Source organism: Oxyura jamaicensis, chromosome 1 (assembly GCF_011077185.1).
Source record: "Oxyura jamaicensis isolate SHBP4307 breed ruddy duck chromosome 1, BPBGC_Ojam_1.0, whole genome shotgun sequence".
Taxonomy (NCBI): domain Eukaryota; kingdom Metazoa; phylum Chordata; class Aves; order Anseriformes; family Anatidae; genus Oxyura; species Oxyura jamaicensis.
This window is the reverse complement of record NC_048893.1, coordinates 67,651,463-67,671,138: the sequence shown is the minus strand read 5'-3', so window position 1 is coordinate 67,671,138 and position 19,676 is coordinate 67,651,463. Positions and strand designations below refer to the sequence as shown.

Here is a 19,676-nt window from a genome sequence, read left to right as displayed (position 1 = left end):
AAGTTTTAGACTCTAGGTAAAAAAAGAGTTAAGAAGCATTTGGCAAGAGAAAAGGAAAAAAAAAAAAAACATCAAAAACAAACAACAAAACAACCAACTTTAACAGAAATAAGGGAGCAGAGAAATAGTTATTTAAAAGCGACCCTTGTGGGGGCAGGGGGAAAGTCTGTCTGATTTTCTTTGGATACTGTCAGGCAGGAAATCACTGAGGTGGGTTAAAATACCTTTCTTGCACATGCTTTACAAAGAATTTCCTCTGATTACTAGAATAATATTTGTTTTCATGTCAGCCTTGACAGATCACAGCTGTGGTACTTTATTTCCTCTCCTCTCCTTATTTTCATCTATTAATAGGTCTACAGGTACCCACACATCAATTAAAAATACACACGTATACTTATTCTATATATAAACACTTCCATTCTGCAAACGAGTTCCCTACTTAACATAGTCCTGGTCCTCAAATCTGTCACTTATGCTTGTACTGCTGCACATATACCACAACCCTACCATCCTCCTTGTGAGACCAAGATCCTAAGGATGCCCGAGACCATGCAGAGCCCTATGCATAGGGGAAGAAACATAAATTTTGAGGTGATAATTCAATTAACAGACCTGTAACCACTGAAGGCTCACAACTGGAAACACCAGAATGAGAGAAGCTTAATCCTGAGCAATACTCCCCGCTTGCTTTTTTGTTGTTGTTTGGTTGGTTGCTGTTTTTTTGTTGTTGTTGTTTGGTGTTGGTGGGGTTTTTGTTCTGTTTAATTCTGCTTCCCCAGCTCAGGAGGAGGAAGCAAGATATATGACAGAGCTCTGATACAATGTGGAGTTAGCTATTCAGTTTTGCATCTTCAAAGATGGAGTCTCTGGAAGTAGTTTTAACCAGGTATTTTAAGCCACCAATAAGGTCAGCATCTCCAATATTTCCACCAATGAATTTTGGAGTCCAGCATTGGAAGGAAGGGGTTTATTCTTTAATACACCAAAGCCCACCACGGTTTTTTTCTCTTGACTTAGAGAAGAATTATGAAAATCTTAGTTCTTGTCAGAGGTTATCTTCCCCGAGGGTCCCACTTCCCCACCTAATATATAACTCAGTCCTCAGGCCCAAACTCTTCATGTTTCACAGAAGAGAAGCTGGAGTCCACCAGCTGTGGACTGAACTGCCTAAGCCTGCCGAGGTACATCAAGCTGAGAAACTCTTCCTGATTTGAGACTTTAAACCTCTCAGTCACAGCAGCTACTTTATTTCTATACCGAGAAGCATTAAATAGAAGAGTTCTCTGAGAGGATTTAACATGAATTTAAAAGAGGGCTTTTATTACTGGTCACACTAACCAGTTACTTAGTTCTTATCTAAGCAAGTAGATACAGTTTTAAAAACAAGAATCCCTTCCCGGAAAGGTACCTGGAGGCATCTAACCTATTTCTAATGACAGTCAATGCATTCAAGGATCTCCTCTGGGAATGATTATCTCCTGAAGTCAATTGGGCAATTTTACAGTTGGCAAACTGAGGTTTTAACAGCCATTTAAGAACCATCCAGTAAACACAGGCTGAAGTGAATCCCCCCCCCCCCCCCCAAAAAAAAAAAAAAAAAAAAAAAAAAAAAAAATAAACAACGCAAACCAACAAGGAGCATATTAAAAAAAACAACCAAACAAGAACTTCTGGGTGGGGCGGAGGGGGTGTCACTTCGAACCTGCTGTACCCTACACAAACACATCCCCGGGTGTTTGAATGAGAAAGCTCTCATGTGGGAGCTTTCTCTGAACTCCAGCACTGCTCACTCACGTGAGCAGGGATTGAAAGGTCTGGCCCTTGGGTGCTGCGTCATGCCCTTCAAAGTGTCATCTCTTATCTGGCTGTTAAGAAACCATGCTGCACGCAAATCTGAACATCTCCCAGCCACTTCATCTCACTTACACCATATAGCACTCTTCTGGCAGCCACAAATGCATTAAGCTAACAAGTGGACTTAATAAAGAAACTTGTATCTTGGCCAAAACAAAGAGCAATGAGAATCCTACCAGGGACTCAAACACTATCACTGCAAAGGAAGAAAAAGAAAAGTAAACAAAAACCTGCCTCCAATCACAACCTGATAATGCAAACCAAACAGCATAGCAGCTCCTGAACTAGAGAAGGGTAAGGCATCAGACACACAAGAAGTCTCATCTGTTCTTCAGCAATCTTGTCCAAGGGAAGGAATCTAGGCTGCAAACTCCCAGCTCCAGAGTAACATTAACACTGCGCACTGGGTACCAGGTGAAACAAACTGGGCTTAATGGTCAGGCTCAGCATTGAGAGGGTGGGCAGAACTGTCACTGCACAAGGATGCTGGCCAGCAGCCAGGGGAAAGAGCCCACAAGCAGATGCAGGCAGGAGGGGTGGAGAACACTGGCAGCAACAGCTCTGCTTGCATAAGAAAAAGCGGGCATCTAGACCTGCTTGGAAGAACATCCAAAAGGCTATTTTAAAAGAGCCTCTCATGTACCTGCATGAAAGTTCTCTTGATACCTTGTCACAGAGCTTTACCACCATTGCTGTTAGAAAGGTTTTCCCTAATTCCAAACCAAGCCTCCTTTGCTACAAAACAGACAGAATGAAAAAGAAATCAGCTGCCAGCAGGCACAGAGCACACAGAAAAGAATTCTGGTATCTTCTGATATATCAGAAAAGATATAGTGTCTTTTTTTTTTTTTTTTTTGTAGCCATTTCCGCCCTCTCCAGTTCCCCCAAAGAATGTTGTTTGTATATACAAAGCAGGGAGGAGCTGTGAAGTACAAGAAGAATTCAGAGGGAACTCTGGACTTCCAGGCTTCATCCAACAGAGACCGGATGCAAAGTATTTGGCCTCCATGGCAAACAGGAGACTGAGAAACATGTTTCCCTTCAAACTGAATTTTATTCAAACACCTCTGCACACTCATTTTGCAGAGCGTGAAGCTAACCAGCCTAAGGTAAGTCACACATCTGAAGAAAGGAAGGCTAGATGTGACAGAAGAATACAGCACTGATTCTTCACCTCACTCAATCTGGTATTTTAATTGCCTCAAGTACGGCCAACAAGATATAGTTCACCCAAGAGGAACAGCTCTCATGCTTTCCCTAACTAGCATTAGTTAGCTTACAGCATTACTGTAATTCCTAGCTGTATTACTAGCATTACTGTAATTTCCTAGCATTAGTGCTTACAGCATTACTGCTTTCCAAAATGACCAAAAAAATAAATAAATGCAAAAGTAGAGGATGGGTAGAGACAGCAGTCCTGAAATTTTACCAAGAGTTAATAAAAAGAAGTATGACATCTTAGAACTATGCCTACAGACATGTACTGCAACCCTTCAAATCAGAACACAGGAGCTCAGAGCGATTAAATCAGAGCTAGCAACTTCAGTGCCCACCTTCTACCCATATCCTCAGGCCAGCAAGAACCTACACTAGCTTCTACAGCTTTTCCACAACAATGTTTAATATGAAAGCTGACATGGGATTAATCTGTTCCCAATTTCATTCTTACTACCCACCAAGTTCAGTACAAGCTGAATGCACCTCTTAAGGTTAGGCCAGAATTCTATAGTTTTCTGAAGGTGAGAAGAACAGTAAAAACACTAGGTAAAATTAGAAGAAGCAACACCAATTTGCTGTTTTATATTCAAATATCAAAGGAATAACAGATTTCAGTACTTGTAGCTCTGTATGGAGGCATCTGAAAAAGCAACTTAAAACCTACTGGCCTCACAAAATGTGTTTTCTTACAGCATTGCTGCCTTCCAAAAGGACAAAAAAAAATGCAAAAGTAGAGGATGGGTGGAGACATAGTCCTGAAATTTTACCAAGAGTTAATAAAAAGAACTATGCCATCTTAGGAACTTAGGAACTACCATCACAGGAGCACAGCCATGGAACTTCAGATAAGAGATAAGAATTTGACCTCCTGGCCAACAAGCCATCTGCAGGATATCAATCCCACCTACAGCTAGGCAATACATAGTGTCACTAGATGAGCAAAAGGGGCCAATGACCATGCCTTGTGAGCTGTCTCTCCAGGTCCATAAGCAACAGTTTATAGTGGAGATTTCTATAAGATACAATCTTCTCATCCAGATAAGGATTCTATCCTGTTTCCTTCTTGGCTTGGTTGTTGCTTCCTCTGAAATGGTAACAATTTCAAAGACAGTGCTAAGAACAGGACTAAAAACTACACACCTTCAAGGAGTAGAAGTAAGCAAATAAAGAATAAGATCTTCCTCCTAAGCCAGCTATAAAAGCTATTTCATTGCTTCCTATTTCAAATCAGTATATGCTCACATCAGGAGTGAGCTTGGCGTACCCTTCTCACTGGGAAAAATAATACACATATGGAAAAAGTACAAGATGCTCACTGGTACATGGACCAGTCAAAGATCTAAAACACAATGTCTTGACTAGTTACATGCCTAGCTCATCAAAGTAACAACTTAAAGGAAACCAGGAATCGTTTCAGTTACATATGCAACAGGAACAAGGAAGAAATAATGTTCAGAATATTAGAAAACATTTACACAATGAAAAGTTCTACCCGCATGCATAGAAATTTTTGCCTGATCATACTATTATAAAAAAAAAAATCATCTCTATTTTTTGCTAAGTAGAAAACTTTACTGCAGCTGCACAGACAAGCACATGAAGCTTAGAATGCATCAGGCATCACAGGTACCTCTCCCAAGGCTGATATCAAAACCACTATGAAGAACCTTTCAGATGACTGCTGGCAACTCTTTCCCAATGGGCATTGGGCTTTCTCTGTTATCACACACACATTTCAATATTCACCACCGACTGGGCTGAACTGAATTAAAGCCTGAAGGAGGTTTTCTCTCCAGCAGTATGATAGAGAGACTTCTGCTGCCAACAGCAAATGTGAAATAACCATGCTGTGTGCGCCAAATTGGGTGCTCTTCTTCAGAACCTTGACATTAACGTCAAGGGAGTCAATGAGACTCCCTGAGCTACAGACTGGCTAAAATGAATATACACACAGGACAGAACAAGCAAACAAAACTCAATTAGTTGCTACCTTTCTGTTTTCATTGAGTTGTATCAAAAAGTGACTAAGCTAGAGCCACCTACCATAAGGTTTGGAACCACAAATCCCACAGTGAACAGATGGACCTCTGCTATGAAGTCCAATGCCCCCCGTTTTACTCTCAAAAAGTCTGTGTAAATTTAGATCCAAGTACCAAAAAAACTGATTTATGATTTCCCATCCCTGCTACAGTTTCTTTCCAGTCATCTAATTCTGTAGCTGAAAAAAAAAAAAAATTCCCTTTTTTGTAAATCACTGATTATGAGAACAATATATAACATCTAGGGACATTTGGTGGCAGTGAAAGATTTCACAGCAAAGCTACGGTTAAATCTTTGCTGAGAAAGAAGGCAAGACATCTGTTTTATATTGTCTTTGAAATAATTAACTGATTTGTGCATTACCAAAGTGAAAATTAATTTTATTCTACTGTGAGAAAGTTTGAGAAAAGTGGAAGTCTTTAGTAATCTTTAAAAAGGAAAAAAAAAAAAAAAAAAAAAAACATCAAGATTAGGCCAGACAAAGAGCCAGTTCCCACAAAAGGCATGATGGAGCAGTGCCAAATGTTTCTAAGAACAGAGAATTTTTTGGTTGTTTATTTGGAGCCAAATTTCTTATGCCTTCTTTCTCTCTTTTAGGAGTATTAATACGATTTCCACATAAATCTGTCTCTACTTAGTCATCTTCACCACTGTCAGACTTTAGAGTCCATCATCAGGAGAATTGCCAATAAAAATGTTTTTGATGTCACAAGAGCCAAGCTATCACTCCAACCATTGCCCAGAACAAACAGTCCCAAAAAGGTGAAAGGTCACTACAGTAAGGAAAGCAAAATATTTAAAAAGTATAGTGTTAAAAATAAGAGACGCCATAAAGAGGGGGAGAGGTGAAATAACAGTGGTTATCAACTAAATGTATCTCTTGGTTTGGTGTTAACAAATGAAAAACCTAAAAGTATATTTCTCCAATTAATATACATTCTTAAGCCAGACATCAAATAATAATTGGAAATTTTACTTGCAATTTTCTGAAACTGCCCTTTTTTAATCTATTATTCTTCTATCTATTTACAAGCCCTTCACATTTATATCACATATTGTAACAAGAGCATGCCTGTCATTGATGTATGGAAATTTCCTCCAAGGTACCAATGAATTCTTGGATTCAAGCCTTTGCATTTAGAGCAAGGTAACTATCGTTTCTTAAAATCTGTGATTGTATCTCCTTACATTCAAAATCAGGGGTGGATATCTCTAGTACAGCAAACACAAAAAATCAGATGCTCTTGAACAAAGTTGAAATGAAAGAAGTGAGATAAACTAAGAAAAAGTTATCACCAGGCAGAATAGTAGTGTTTCTTCAATGTCAGTCACAGACTGAAACAAGTTTAACCAACTTTCTTACACGTGGAAGCAGAATCAAGTGTCCAAAGCCCACCCTCAACTTGCTTGGTTTGCCTTTAATGAGGGGAAATAGGTTTCAGATTTTCTGGGGTAGAAGACAAAGAATAATAGGAGAATACTCAGCTCATTGATGTAAACATTCCTAGATCAAAATACAACATTTGACCATTTATCACATCTTAGAAGAGTGGCACTCTTTAACAGTGAGCTGTTAAAGCATGTGGGCATGAATATCAGGAGACTTCTCTTAAGTTTACTTTTTATTTAATAACCACTTGAAAAAAAAATCCTTCATACATCTAAGAAGTTAAATACACAACATTTCTTCAAAAACATCTGCATTTGCAAATTCAAGCATTCAACAGAGAGCATATGACATAATTACACCTATAAACACTGATTCACCATTTTAGATAGCAATCCATTAAGATTATGGGAAAGATAGAAAGCAACTTTCTACACTATCAGGTTTCTGCCTGAAGTTCTCATCTCCTTTACTTGCTATTATGAATGCTTAAGATGATCTGATCATTATCTCAGTTCCAAAAATCTTAACCAGATAAAAGACTCAGGAACCCCTAGGCCAAGTTCTCAGAAGTAAATTGAATGATTGTAAAGGAAGCTGTCTTGTCACAGTTCCCAATAGCTGAGGATTCAGGCTGTATATATATTTTTTCTCATTTCATTTTTTTAATGCGTATCAATTCATTTTGTAATATACTGACCAGTTTAAAAATCTATGCCTTTACTCATCATCACGTTTCCATTTTCACTTGAGAACAGAATATATAGAGAGCAAATCAAAACAAAATAAATATGTACATTGAAGTTGCAGACTCCCATTAAGTAGTTGCACTAATTCATGGCCAAGAATTTTATCAGTTTTGATGGCAGATTTACTGCAGTTCCTGAGAGAATAATAAATTCTAAAGAATTCAATTTCTGTCTTTCCAAAAAGTCTGCTCAAATGGCAGATCACAGCCCTAACTCAGGATATTTTAAGGTCTCATACTCACTTCTGTTCCAACTACCCAGAATAAGAACATCCCACATTTCAGGACTAGATTTTATACAACATAGACAGTAGAAGAGAAAGTTGAAATAAAGATTGGATAGATTTAAGAGAAAGGAAATGGATGATCTATCTTTACTGTTTCACTCAAAAATGTTCAAGAATTCTCCACGAAACTTTTGGTTTTGCCATCTCTCTCACCACATCACATGTACCCAGAAAGCTAGATTCAGATGTCCTAAATTTCAGTTAAGCCCTAGCACTGAGTATTTCATATTAGCTGGCTCTGACTCCAAAGTTGCCTTGCCAAGAGGAAACAACAGGCTTGGATCCTCAAGTGGAATTTAGGCTTGACTATGTGCTGAAGTGCTGGCACCCCAATCCATGTATTTGTTGCACTATTATCACATGCTCCTCTGTTACACTGCTTGACACAAACATGGCAAGCTTAGTAAGAATGAGCATTTTTTATTCTGCAACTCAGAAGTCAGTTTTCAATATCAGTATGGCACAGATCTTATTTCTGTTTGCCACTGAACAGCTTCTCAGGTTTGTCTCTATGGTGAGGCATGTACATAGGCTGCACTGCCTGAAACAAAGTATTCAAACCACATACACCTATTTCTATACCTGCCTGCTTCTGGGCAGTATTGAATGTGCTGGCTTCTCCACAAGATAGAGGAAGCAAAAATGGTCTGCAAACCTGAGCAGGAAACTTTTACCAGCAAGAGTAATGTTCTCCTCCCACTCTTGTCCCCCTTCTAACTTCTGAGTCCCTAACTGAGTCCTCCCCACAGTTCAGTTCCTCACAAACACAGCATCAAATCCTTTAATAGAAAATGTTTATTTGAGCTTTTACATAATCAATAGACAAGTGGAACTGCATTTAAAAATGAACGTTGCATATTAATTAAGCTAAAAAAAAACAAAGCCAGTAATGGCATATGACTTACATTGCAACCTTTCACCTCATATAGAATTTAAAAGTCAACAGAAAAGCAGTGAATTTCAAGGAATGAAGTCTAAAGAGGTGGCATTTCTATCATTCATTTTCAGAACTGCCTTAATAAATCACTAATAATAACTAGTCCACAGCTGCTTTCAAAATAGGCATACAGCAGCAATAATACAACCACTATACATAGTAGAGTAAGTTTTGCCAGCTAAAACTCATCTTTTTTTTTTTCTTTTTTTTTTTTTGGGGGGGGGGGGAGGGAGGGAGGGGAGGAGCAATAAGAGTCTCTTATGTATTCCAATTGCTCTTATCACAATTCTAACCAGGCAGAGCTCCATGTTGAACAAGCCCCCATTTATGCCCATGAGAACAATGCTGGCTCCAGCTACACATAGAGCTTATCAGCAACTCATGTCTAGTCAGATCTCAGCTCCATGTCACAGCCAAAAATAGCAACAAGTCAGGCTAGGTACCAGAGACACCATATAAAGCAATCACGTCAATGGCTTTGCACCTCTAGAACAGAGTTGTAGCACCAAGTTACAGCTGTCATATTGGAATGTATACACTTCTAGAACATAAGTATATAGGTACTTATCAAAATCACGCCTGAAGTAGTTACAAATCAAAAGTCAGGCAGTGGTTACAGAGGCTGGTGTATTAAGAAACAAGCCTGTTTGCAGACACATCAGAAAATATTATTAAATATCTAGAAAGATCAGCGTCATATGTAACTCAACCTACTGACTGTGCTCTGAGTCAAACAGTTCCGTCTCTCTAAAATAGCTTAACAATCAGTCTTGGGAGACATGAAGGGAAAACACACACACAATCATCCCATTTCTGATTTGAATACATACTAATGCATACTAATTTGAGTATACGTATATAAAAGCACACACATCTTTATCTTATCACACATCTATGTGTATGATATATGTGCATGTGTGAATGCATGCACACAAAAATATGCTACAAGGTCTCAGGTACCTATCTAAGCAGCATAAACAACACTACTTTTAATTGCTTTCTTTGGAGTAAGAAAATGAATGGATATCTGCTCAAGAAAACCAAAAACAAGCAAACAAAACCTATATACAGAGTTCTGTATGGGAACACACCTATGTGTCGAGTGCATTCCCATATGGGAGGGATAACACATAAGACATGATTGTGCGGCCCTTTTGCAGAGGTCTGCACCTTTCTATACCTGTCATTTCAATTGACAATACATGGAGATGGACTAGGTTATGTGTTTCTCTGCAGGCTACAAAAAGCTTGGTCAAGTCTATCTGGATTAAAAGTGGAGAAAACATTGCTCAGATGTAGCTTCTCAACTACTGCATCATCCTTTCCAAGTACTTTCTTTTGTTGCTTGTCAGATATCCAAACATAATGCTCCTGGGGGGCTCTTTGCAGACTGTCACCCAAATGACATTGTTATCACCACAGGGCAGACAGCCTATCATTCTGTCCTCTTCAGCTGCCTGACATTCCCATTTTAATGTAAATTTGGGGTATCGATTTTTGCTGGGAATCTATATTTGTATGTAACATAGGTTACAAAACATACTAATGTTCTGCCTATGCTCCATGGCATTAAACACAAACATATGTTGGCTTATTTAAAACTGTATAGAAAGAGCAAGTGTGAGAGGCTAGCAGAAGTATCTGTTCTTCAGGGTGAGGAAAAAATAGTTATTGCTGGTGCCATGGCTGCAACTCCAGCATACAGAGATGTATCAAGGTCTCAGCAACCTGCTGGAACTCTGAAGTGCAATAATTTTTTCATAACCTTTGACATTCAAACACTCAAATCTTTCCCCATCTGGATTTCATTTCACAAGCATGCTTATGAACAAATATAGTCAAATATCAGGGAGAAGGATGCTGCTCAAAATAAGTGATGTTCAGATTTAAAGATGAGTAATATTGTTCCCCTACGATATTAACATTTAAACATGGAAAAACAGTCTAACAGTTTATTCTAAGAAACAGGTTTAGTTAAAGCAGAAAAAAAGGCAACAAAAAATCAACAGCAACAGAAATCCAGCGTAGGAATCAAACATCCATCAGTGACTTGATCCTCAAAACACAGCAAATGAGCAAATGATACAGCTTCCCAGCTGACATCACTATATTAATATTTTTCACAGCTCTTAACCAGGCTGAGATATTTCTAAAAGAACGAGCCACTCTATGAGGCACAGTTACTTTTTAAACTGTCACCAGCATCTGTCTCAGGAGTTCAGCAACCATTAGCAAACATCCTGAATATGTCAGAAAAGCATCACTCCTCGAGAATTAGGCACACGAGAGTTCCATAAAAATGTAGCAATGCAGACTATAATTTTAAAAATCAAACCAAAACATAAATTGTATCTACAAAACAAAACCAACTAAAACAGGCTGTGGAAATAAGTCACGTTTCACCAACAGATTGGGACATTAGACAAGGAGACCTCAACCACAGTCAGAGCTATTTCTGTTGTGGAAGTTCCATATTTTTCCAGACTTGCACTTGTCATGAGACAAGAGGATGAAAAAGAAAAAGTGTGTTTAACTATACCGATGCTCATACACATTTTTTCCTAATTGCTTTCAGTATTTAATCACATTAAAAATGGGAACACACTTGTGCAGCAACAGATCCTGGTCAGAGGCTCATACAGAACATTTCAGATAAAATACTAAATGCACTAAAACATGCCACAACAGAGTAACTAATAAATTTATTCATTGCTAGTTTCAGATTAAATAATAATAAAAATAATTCTCAACCTGCTTGACATAAGAAACCTGTAAATAATAAATACAAATGTCTAATGATTTTAAAAAACAGCTTCATTCATACCCTGCAACACACATTGCACAATTAGCGTGTATTGCTATCACACCCATCCAGACTTCTTTCTAGCAGTTAAAACTAAAGGTTTTCCCCCCCCAAAAAAAAATCCTTTTAAGAAAATACCATTCAATACTCTTCTGGCAGTCCTGTCCTAACTCATCTTTCCATCTTCTTCTTAGATGGTTTGGGCTATCCATGGACCCCAGCTGTTCACTTTGTCTAAAGAAAACTCAACAAAGCTCTCTGACCCAGGACTTCACTAAGCTCGTGTACTGTAACACTCTGGCACACAAACACACCAAGGATATTCAATGACCAACACTGCCTGCTGATACAAAGTCTTAACATAATTTGACCAGCTAGACGCGACATAATTTCACTAGCTAGACACGAGTTACCAAAACTTTTCCTGCAGGATGTCTCAACTTTTGTTCAGCAGCACCCATGGTAGCATTCAGAAACCACCCTTGTGCAGCAGTGTGGAAGAACCAGCCTAGCACTTCTGTCCCATCAGCAGGTTCTGCTGGTTCGTTCTTTGCATGGCATTTCCCATTTTAATTATAATCTTATGTACAAATAAAGAATCATGTACATAAAGCAAGACATAAAGCAATGGTGAGTTAGTCTATTTTTCCGGATTCTCAATGACTCTTGAGGCAGCTACTTTGTACTGAGATTTGCAACCACTCTCGTGGCTTGTAAAGGACTTTCAGAGGCCAAAAAAAGCTGCCTGGTTCTACATTTGTGTTGTTAGACCAGTGAAAGAAGCACAACCTTCCCTTATAGCAGCCGGTTTGGCTTGCCCCCACCTCACCAAGCCGAGAAGGGTCGGGCAGTCCACTTGTCAGTCCTCAGCCACCCAGGCAACCTTAGACCCGACAAACAAGCAAAAGGGCACGAAAAGCAAGCAATAATAATAAAAATGAAAAAGCAACTATATTCGCGCGGATACGTAGGAAAACGTTAAATAATAATAATAATAATAATAATAATAAAAGACTCGGTTAAGTACCACGGACAGATTTTGGGTTTTGTGTTTTTAGCTCCTCAGGCAGTCGCTGGGCACAGCAGGGGATCGTGTGCCCTCTAGGGGTGCAGCCCGGCATGGCAGGGGGCCGAGCCTACGGCGTGGCAAAAAGCGACGAGAACCGGCAGCGGCATACACCACCCAGGGAGGGGACGGCGATCTCAAAGTGCTCTTTGAGAAAAGGAAAAGCCTGATAAATGCGTATAGCGGTTCTTCCTCTTACCATCCCGTTTAATCTCCCCAGTACGGCTCAAAAGCCAATACTCCCCAACGTTTAAATTTGGGCGGACATAGCATTTTCATTTATTTATCCCACTATTTCTCACTACGCTGATGCAGAGAACTCCTAATACTACTACTGTTCTCATAGCAGGACTTGTAGCAAGCCAAATTAAAAAATAAAAATAAAAAATTAAAAACTAGTCCAAAGTAGAGGTGTTTGTTTCTGAATGACACTCCAACTAACACAGAAGAAACTGAGGAAATGAATTAGTAATTCATCGAGAAGCTTTTTCAAAACCAAACAGAAAAGAAAACAGCATCCACATAAAAACTCAACTTCCACTTTGATATCTGAATCATAACATATATTTCCTTATCTGTTAAGCGGTATGCTACAAGCTGTACATCTTTACTTAAATTATCCAAGTAAACCATATCAACTAGCTCAAAGCAGCTTCAATTTCAGCAGCCGCCTTCTTATCCTAAAACCATTTAAGATGCAGCTGGCTTACCCCCATTTCAAGCCCTGCTGTTTGCAGGCATCAGAACCCAGCAACCTTTCTAGTTACAGGGTGGGATTTGTGTATATATTTACACATATATGTACATGCATATACACACATATATATAAATTATTCTTTAACAGAAAAAAAAGTGCAAGTGATATTCCTTCAAGTTACAAGATATAGCTTGGTCACCCTTTCTTGAAAACCAAACAACAACAACAACAAACAGTTGGAACACAAGCACAGTAACAGCAGATCAGGACAAATTCATATAAATGTCAGAGTTAAGGTCCAAAACATCATGTGTCACTTTTTTTCCCCTCCATCCCCCAAGAGGCTTCTCAAAACACATTTCATACACAGGGTCACTGTTCGGGCTGTTTATTTAATTAACATGACAACCCAGCATACACAGGATTTCTTTCAGTTCCACAGCTTTGCATTTTCACACTTCACTCAGAAAGAGCAGAAAGTCACTACTGTATTTTACTTTTTTTGCCAATATGCCATAACATCCCTTTCTTGATTTATATTATTAGTTTATAATTTATTTTTTCCAATAATGAGAGTTTCATCAGCAGTTTTAAAATTTTTGGGGGTTGAAAAAGAAAAAAAAAAAAAACATGTAGGTAGAACAGATCTGTGTAAATGAAACCATGAAAAAAAATAAAAATAAAAATACATCTGGAATCCTTGCATGAATTTTCCTGGAGCCTTATCTGAACATTTCATACAGTTGTGTTACAGCAAGTCACTAGGTGACATAACTACTTGCTATTACTCAGTTTCTGGTGACCTAAATGGTACCGCCAGTAAACCTTATCAGAGTAATTACAGCTCAATAATGCTTATTAGAAGAAGAAGGTATATGCTAATATGCGCCATGTCTATTCAGCAACACATTACGAAATTTAGTATCTAGATTTAATCTGCTATCTCCTCTCCAAAATTCGAAATATTTGTTGCATTTGGACCTCTCCTATTAAATATGTTGCATTTGGACCTCTCCTATTTTCAAACCAAAGAGCTGCATACGTAATACTAAAAATTGGTTATAAGTATACATTTTACTTTTTTCTTTTTTTAAGGACAGAATGCTAGAGAGCCAGGAAAGAGGGGAGGGAAGCAATGTATTCCTGGCACTTACAAAGTTCTCACTGTCAAGCAATTAGAAGGACAGATAAAGCCTCAATTTTCCCTTGGAAAAAAAAAATATATATATATATATATATATATCATCCATTTCACAGGTCTTATCACTGAAGTCATATCTTTGACCATGTAAACTGTTACAGTATTATCTTCTCAGCTCCGCAGACCAGCCGTGATAATGACGGTCCCGGCTCACAGCTTTCCCATGCAGCAGAGCGGGACAGGCAAAGCCACCATCCAGAGCCCTACCAACTGCAGTCACACCAAGAGAGACTCCTCCAGCTGCCACTGGAGGAAGACAGAGGAGTCTGGGACTGAAGTTGCTCACCTGAAAAAAATTACTTGCTGAAGGAAGAAACAGGAAGGGGAAGATGTGGCACAGATGCCAAAGAGCAGTAGCAGCACAAAACAACTACTACAAGTCCCAAACCAGTTAAAAATAAGTGACAGATGCTCAGATACCCATCCCTAATCTCCCATCAGTAGGAAAAGAGCAAAGACAAACAACAAAGGAAGATGGGTAGAAAACCTCCCTGCCCCAGGAGCCAGAGACAAGCTGGGAGTTTACATGCTGGCCTTGCAGCTGGAAACATCACACCAACATCCTAGTGCAGGGCAGAGGGTCAGGGCAAGACTCAGCACCCTGCCAGTGCCTCCTGGTTAAAGGGCTGTGTCACCAAGGGGGTTGCAGGCTGGTCTGGGAACTAGAAAGTACCCTGATGTATGTATGGTCTACCTGTGACAATCTTCTGACCACAGGAAAAAATACCTTTGTCCGTATTTTTTCCTGATAAGCAAATTGAACGGCTGGAAACAGCTGCTCTAGTTCATTTAGCACACACTTCTAATGAATCCAAGTTAGCTGAAAGCCCCATCTCCTTCCAGACAAAACAAAGAATAAGTGAGGCTTAAAAGCAAAATTAAGAGTCTTCTGCACAGTTTAAGTTGTCCGGCTACTCTCTCCTGGCCACAGCAAAATTGTCCCTTTAGACTGCAAGACACATTTAATACACACATGTTTATGCCTGCAGAGATTGGAGGCATAAGCTCTAGAATACATGGGCTATATAATATTTTAATGGGAAACACCAAGTCATAGAACACATTTCCAACCCTCTCACCACAATCTTCTCTCCAGACATTTAGGAAAAGCTATAAAAAATTTGCAAGAACTTAAAGAAGGAATTCAAATGGCATCATCCTGGTGGTACTTGTGCATTTACATGGGGGAAAAAAATGTTCATTCATTCATCGTCTGTCTCATCCACCCGTTCACAATTTCTCTCTGCAGTCATCTTCAAAACTGGGTGAGCAAGCCCGTAAGGAGCTGAGCATCCTCAGCTGGCATTGATGAAATCACAGAAAGACAGCACTCAGCTGTAAGCAAGATCAGGCTGTTACAAAGCACACATTTCTCAATGAGAAATGCATACAAGCCAAACTGGAAGCTTTTAATCCAAAGAATTTGCTGAAGTTGAGAGAGAAAAAAAAAAAAAAAATCAGACCCCCAAAACAGAATTAAAACTAATAAAGAACATTTTTAGCAGCAAAACAAGGTTATATCTGCATGTGTGTGTGTTTGGCTGTGGAAGCTGATTTAATGAAACTTTTGCTTTTTAAATTCTTTCTGGGACTGATAAGAAATTAGATGAGATGTTTCCACAGAAGGAATAATTTCTAATGACAGACATTTTCAGCTATTCCTACTAGTAGCTTAAGCATCAGTTTTGTATTCTTTTAATTTCAGCTATGTTAATACACCTATTTGAGATGTTACTTTGCAATTCCTGGTACTGTTCTTTATACCACAAGACCAAATAAAGTTGTATTTGTAATCTAGCAGGGAAATTTTTAGGTTATAACTGAGATATGTGTGACTAAAAAAATAAAAATAAATTTAAAAAAACAGAAACTCTGACTTTTGCAGGCTCTTGTATTCATACAAGCAGTCAGATAGGGAGGGGACCACACTCTGGAAGAATAAAACCTTAACTAAGTGCTCAGGAATAGCAAAGATTACACGAGAGGCAGCAGGAAACACCTCTAGAACTCCTAAAGTTACTTAGCAGCAACTGAAAGCATGTATTTCAAAGCAATAAAGTAGATCCATTTCCTGATGCAAGTTATTGGCAGCTCTCAGACATACTCAGAAACTATCTTTCGAACCAGAGGCAGTCAGGGTATGTTTTTTAAAAACAGGGGAGTGAGGGAAGGCCTGGTTCTGTTTATAAAGCCCTCATCTCTATTTTTAACAAGTTATATTTAAAAACTGTCCAAAAGAGAAACATTTACCTATGGTTTCTTTAAGTCTACAGGGAGGTGATTTCTTGCTACAAACACAAACTTTGTTTGCTGCAAGTTAAGAGAGTCCCACATCTCTCAGAATTTCTTCAAGATCCTTACAGAGCTTTGTGTCAGGGTCTCCGTTTTTCTGTGGTGCTACAATTTATTTAAAAGGACAGCTTTTAGGGAGGGAAGTTCACATACATACAGCCACAATGTGCTTAAAAATAAAAGACAAAAAGTCTCCACAAACTTGAAAGTAGTCATCCATCTCTAATCACACAGTGACGCAAGTGATACCAGATCTCACTATTGATTAATACTGAGTGAGAACAAAAGAAAGATAAATTTGCCAAAGTCCTGGAGTGGGTAAACTGAACAGTCGCGTGCTCGCACCAGTCCGGCTCCACAAGTTGGAAGCCAAATCTGCTTGGGACAAATCTGACTAGTGTCCCTATGGGAAACACAAGCTGGGGCAGGGGCAGAAGAAATCTACCCTCTTATCCATCGCCAGGCTAACATCCTAGTCTATATGGATGATCTGAATTCCCTCCACAAGAAGAAGGAAGGATGTGACCACAAACTAGTGAGCCCTATCTCTTAACAATTACATTTAGACATGTTAACTGGAAAACTGCTTTTGCTTAAAGAGCAAGAGGGAGTGGAAATATGTTTAAAACATTACAAGTGATTATTGTAAGAAACCACCAGAAACATCCAACATCATCAAGTATAAATGGTTTTAATTTCTTGCCTTAGATATTGTATTTACAAATTATTCTTACACCCTTCTCGCTCTCTGAATTCATATTAAAACAAAGTCAGAACTGAGTCAGCCTTCTATTTTTTTTCACACTGTATTTGCCTGGACACTGGTAAATATTTAGTTTATCTAAACAAAAATGTTAAATAAATAAGTACATTTGTTGTAAAATAAGCCTCAAGTATATAAGGTTGTCAGGCCCTCATCTAGCAAATGTCATAACCAACCACAAAGGGATGTAATCAAACCATTTCCAGAAACAAACTAGCCACCCACACCAGATGGTTAGATGCCATTACTTCAAAAATACTTAGCTGCTTATCCAGCAAGTGGTCTGAAAGAAAACCTTTGGTGTGGGGCAATGCGCTTCAGTTAACCACAGCTCCCAGTCATTCGCAATACTAATTGAAAAGAAAAGCTTAATACCATTTGCCACTTGTTTTCCCCCAGGTCTCCCTCTCCACCACGAAGCGAGGGTAGCACGGGCTTTCAAAGCACCCAGCTGCGTTCGACCCACTGAACAACTCTTTTGGGGGTGACCTTAAACTTCCAAAAAATGAGAAAGTGCTCCGAGTGCAGAGCTAAGCCCACCTCATGTCCGTGGCAGGATTCTCTACAGCCACGCAGTAAAGATAATGAGGTTTGCTCGATTTTTTTTTTTTTTTTTTTTTTTTTTTGAGATGCGCATTTAAAAGGCTGTGTGGCTGGTAACTAAGTTTTCGCTAATCCGTTGCAATCACGACCTCTTAAAATAAAGCACGTTGTGATAAATCGCGTGTACCTCGGCTTGGTTCCCACAACAATAGCCGAGCGAGAGCTATTGATTACAGGCACAGGAACAGCCTCGGGAGGCAAAGTGCAAAGATGAGCACCGCACGACTGGGGGCCGGTCTCAGAGGACACGCTATCGCCCTGATAAGGGACTTCTCTCACCGAGGACAAGCTGCTGGGCTCCCCCACACGCACACCTTCAAAGTTTCATCGGGCCAAGTTGCCTTTGCAGAAAACTGCAGGTTTTAAGGAGCGGGGCTTGCCGGTGATGCTGCGAAAGCTCTCGGCTGTGCCGTGAGGGCAGGTTCCCACCAGGCAGGCGGGTACCACCCGCCTCAACTTTCTGCCAGGGTTCCAAAATAACAGCAATATTAAAAGCGAGACCCCCGATGGCTGTATTACAAGAACAACCCCAAGCTCTCTCCCCACCGCCGGCACCGGGGGCAATCCAGTCTGGGTCCGGGGCGCACCCACTTCCCCCCCGTTCCTGTCCCTATCCCAGGGCGGCCGCCGGGGACTCCGCGCACCGCTGCGAGAAGCCAGCGCCCTGCTCGCCCCCCGAGGGGGCTGCAGCCGGAAGGGCGCGGCGGGACCCCCGCTTCTTCCCCCCTGCGGTACCTCGACCCCTGCCCTACCTGCTCGCGGGGAATGCAGGGCAGCGAGGTCCGTCGGTGGCTCTTGCTGCCGCCCGACATCTCGGCGGAGATCATGGAGCTGGACCGCCGCCGAAGCCTGAGCACCGGGGCTTCGTCCGCGGCCGGGGAGGTGGCGGGAGGCTCCGCCAGCGGGGCGGCCCACCGGGGGGGCCAGAGCCGGTCGGCGTAGCCGGCCAGGAGGATGCCGAGCAGCCCCAGCAGGTAGGCCAGGTAGGGCCGCCAGGACGCCGGGACCCTCTCCAAGGCGACGAGGGACGTTGTCCTGGCCGCGCTAGTCACGGCGATCATCAGGACGCCCTGCCTCGGCTTCAGCACCAGCCATGTCACGGCGGCCAGGCAGCTCAGCACCACCCCCGCGGCGGCCAGGGAGCGCAAGCGATCCTCCCCCGCCGCCAGCGCTGTCTGCGCCGCCGCTTCCCCCCCGCAGCATGCGGCCAGGAGCAGTGCCGCCGCCCGCGGCTGCACGCCGCCGCGCAGCAGGTAGCGGCCAGCGCCGAAGAAAGCCCCCGCCAGGCCAAGGGGCACGGCGCCGCGGGGCAGCCAGCCCCCCAGAAAACCCCAGCCCCGCGGCCCGGTACCCCCCTCCGCCGCCAGCTCCCGGCCGCGCTCCCCCCGCGCCGCCAGGGCCAGCAACAGCAGCAGCAGCAGCGCCCAGAGGCAGCCAGCGCGCAGGGCCGAGCAAAGTTGCCGGCGGCTCCTGGTCTCCCCTGGCGGAGGTTCGGTCTCGGAGACCGGCCCCGGCCCGGGCCCCACCGCCCCGCCGCCGCCCCCTCCTCCCCGCGGGGTGCCGGGCGGCCCCCGCTGCCGCCCTGCCGCCGGCAAGCGCCCGCCGGAGAATGCCCCGGCGCCGCTGGAGGCCATGGCCTCGACGGGCCTCCCCGCCCAGCCTCCCGCCCCGGGGGTTTTTCCCGGCTGGGGTGAGAGCGACCCCCCGGTGGGGATCAGCGCCAGCCCGCGGGGGGCAGGCGGCGGGTGGGGGGCACTCCCTGCCGCAGCTCTGGCAT

General features: G+C 41.7%; 1 protein-coding gene across 3 annotated transcripts in view; it reads right to left on the bottom strand.

Annotated features, from left to right (window-relative positions):
- Positions 1 to 19,417, bottom strand: part of PDE3A (phosphodiesterase 3A) — a 275,364-nt gene extending 255,947 nt beyond the window's left edge. For 2 of the 3 annotated variants that reach the window (XM_035348050.1, XM_035348040.1), the window contains exon 1: positions 18,652 to 19,417. In XM_035348050.1, the coding sequence (XP_035203941.1) occupies positions 18,652 to 18,960 (309 nt within the window). In that variant the 5' untranslated portion in view covers positions 18,961 to 19,417. The remainder of the gene's footprint in view (positions 1 to 18,651) is intronic. The other variant, XM_035348031.1, reaches the window with a different exon arrangement.
- Between the last annotated feature and the right edge of the window lie 259 nt (positions 19,418 to 19,676).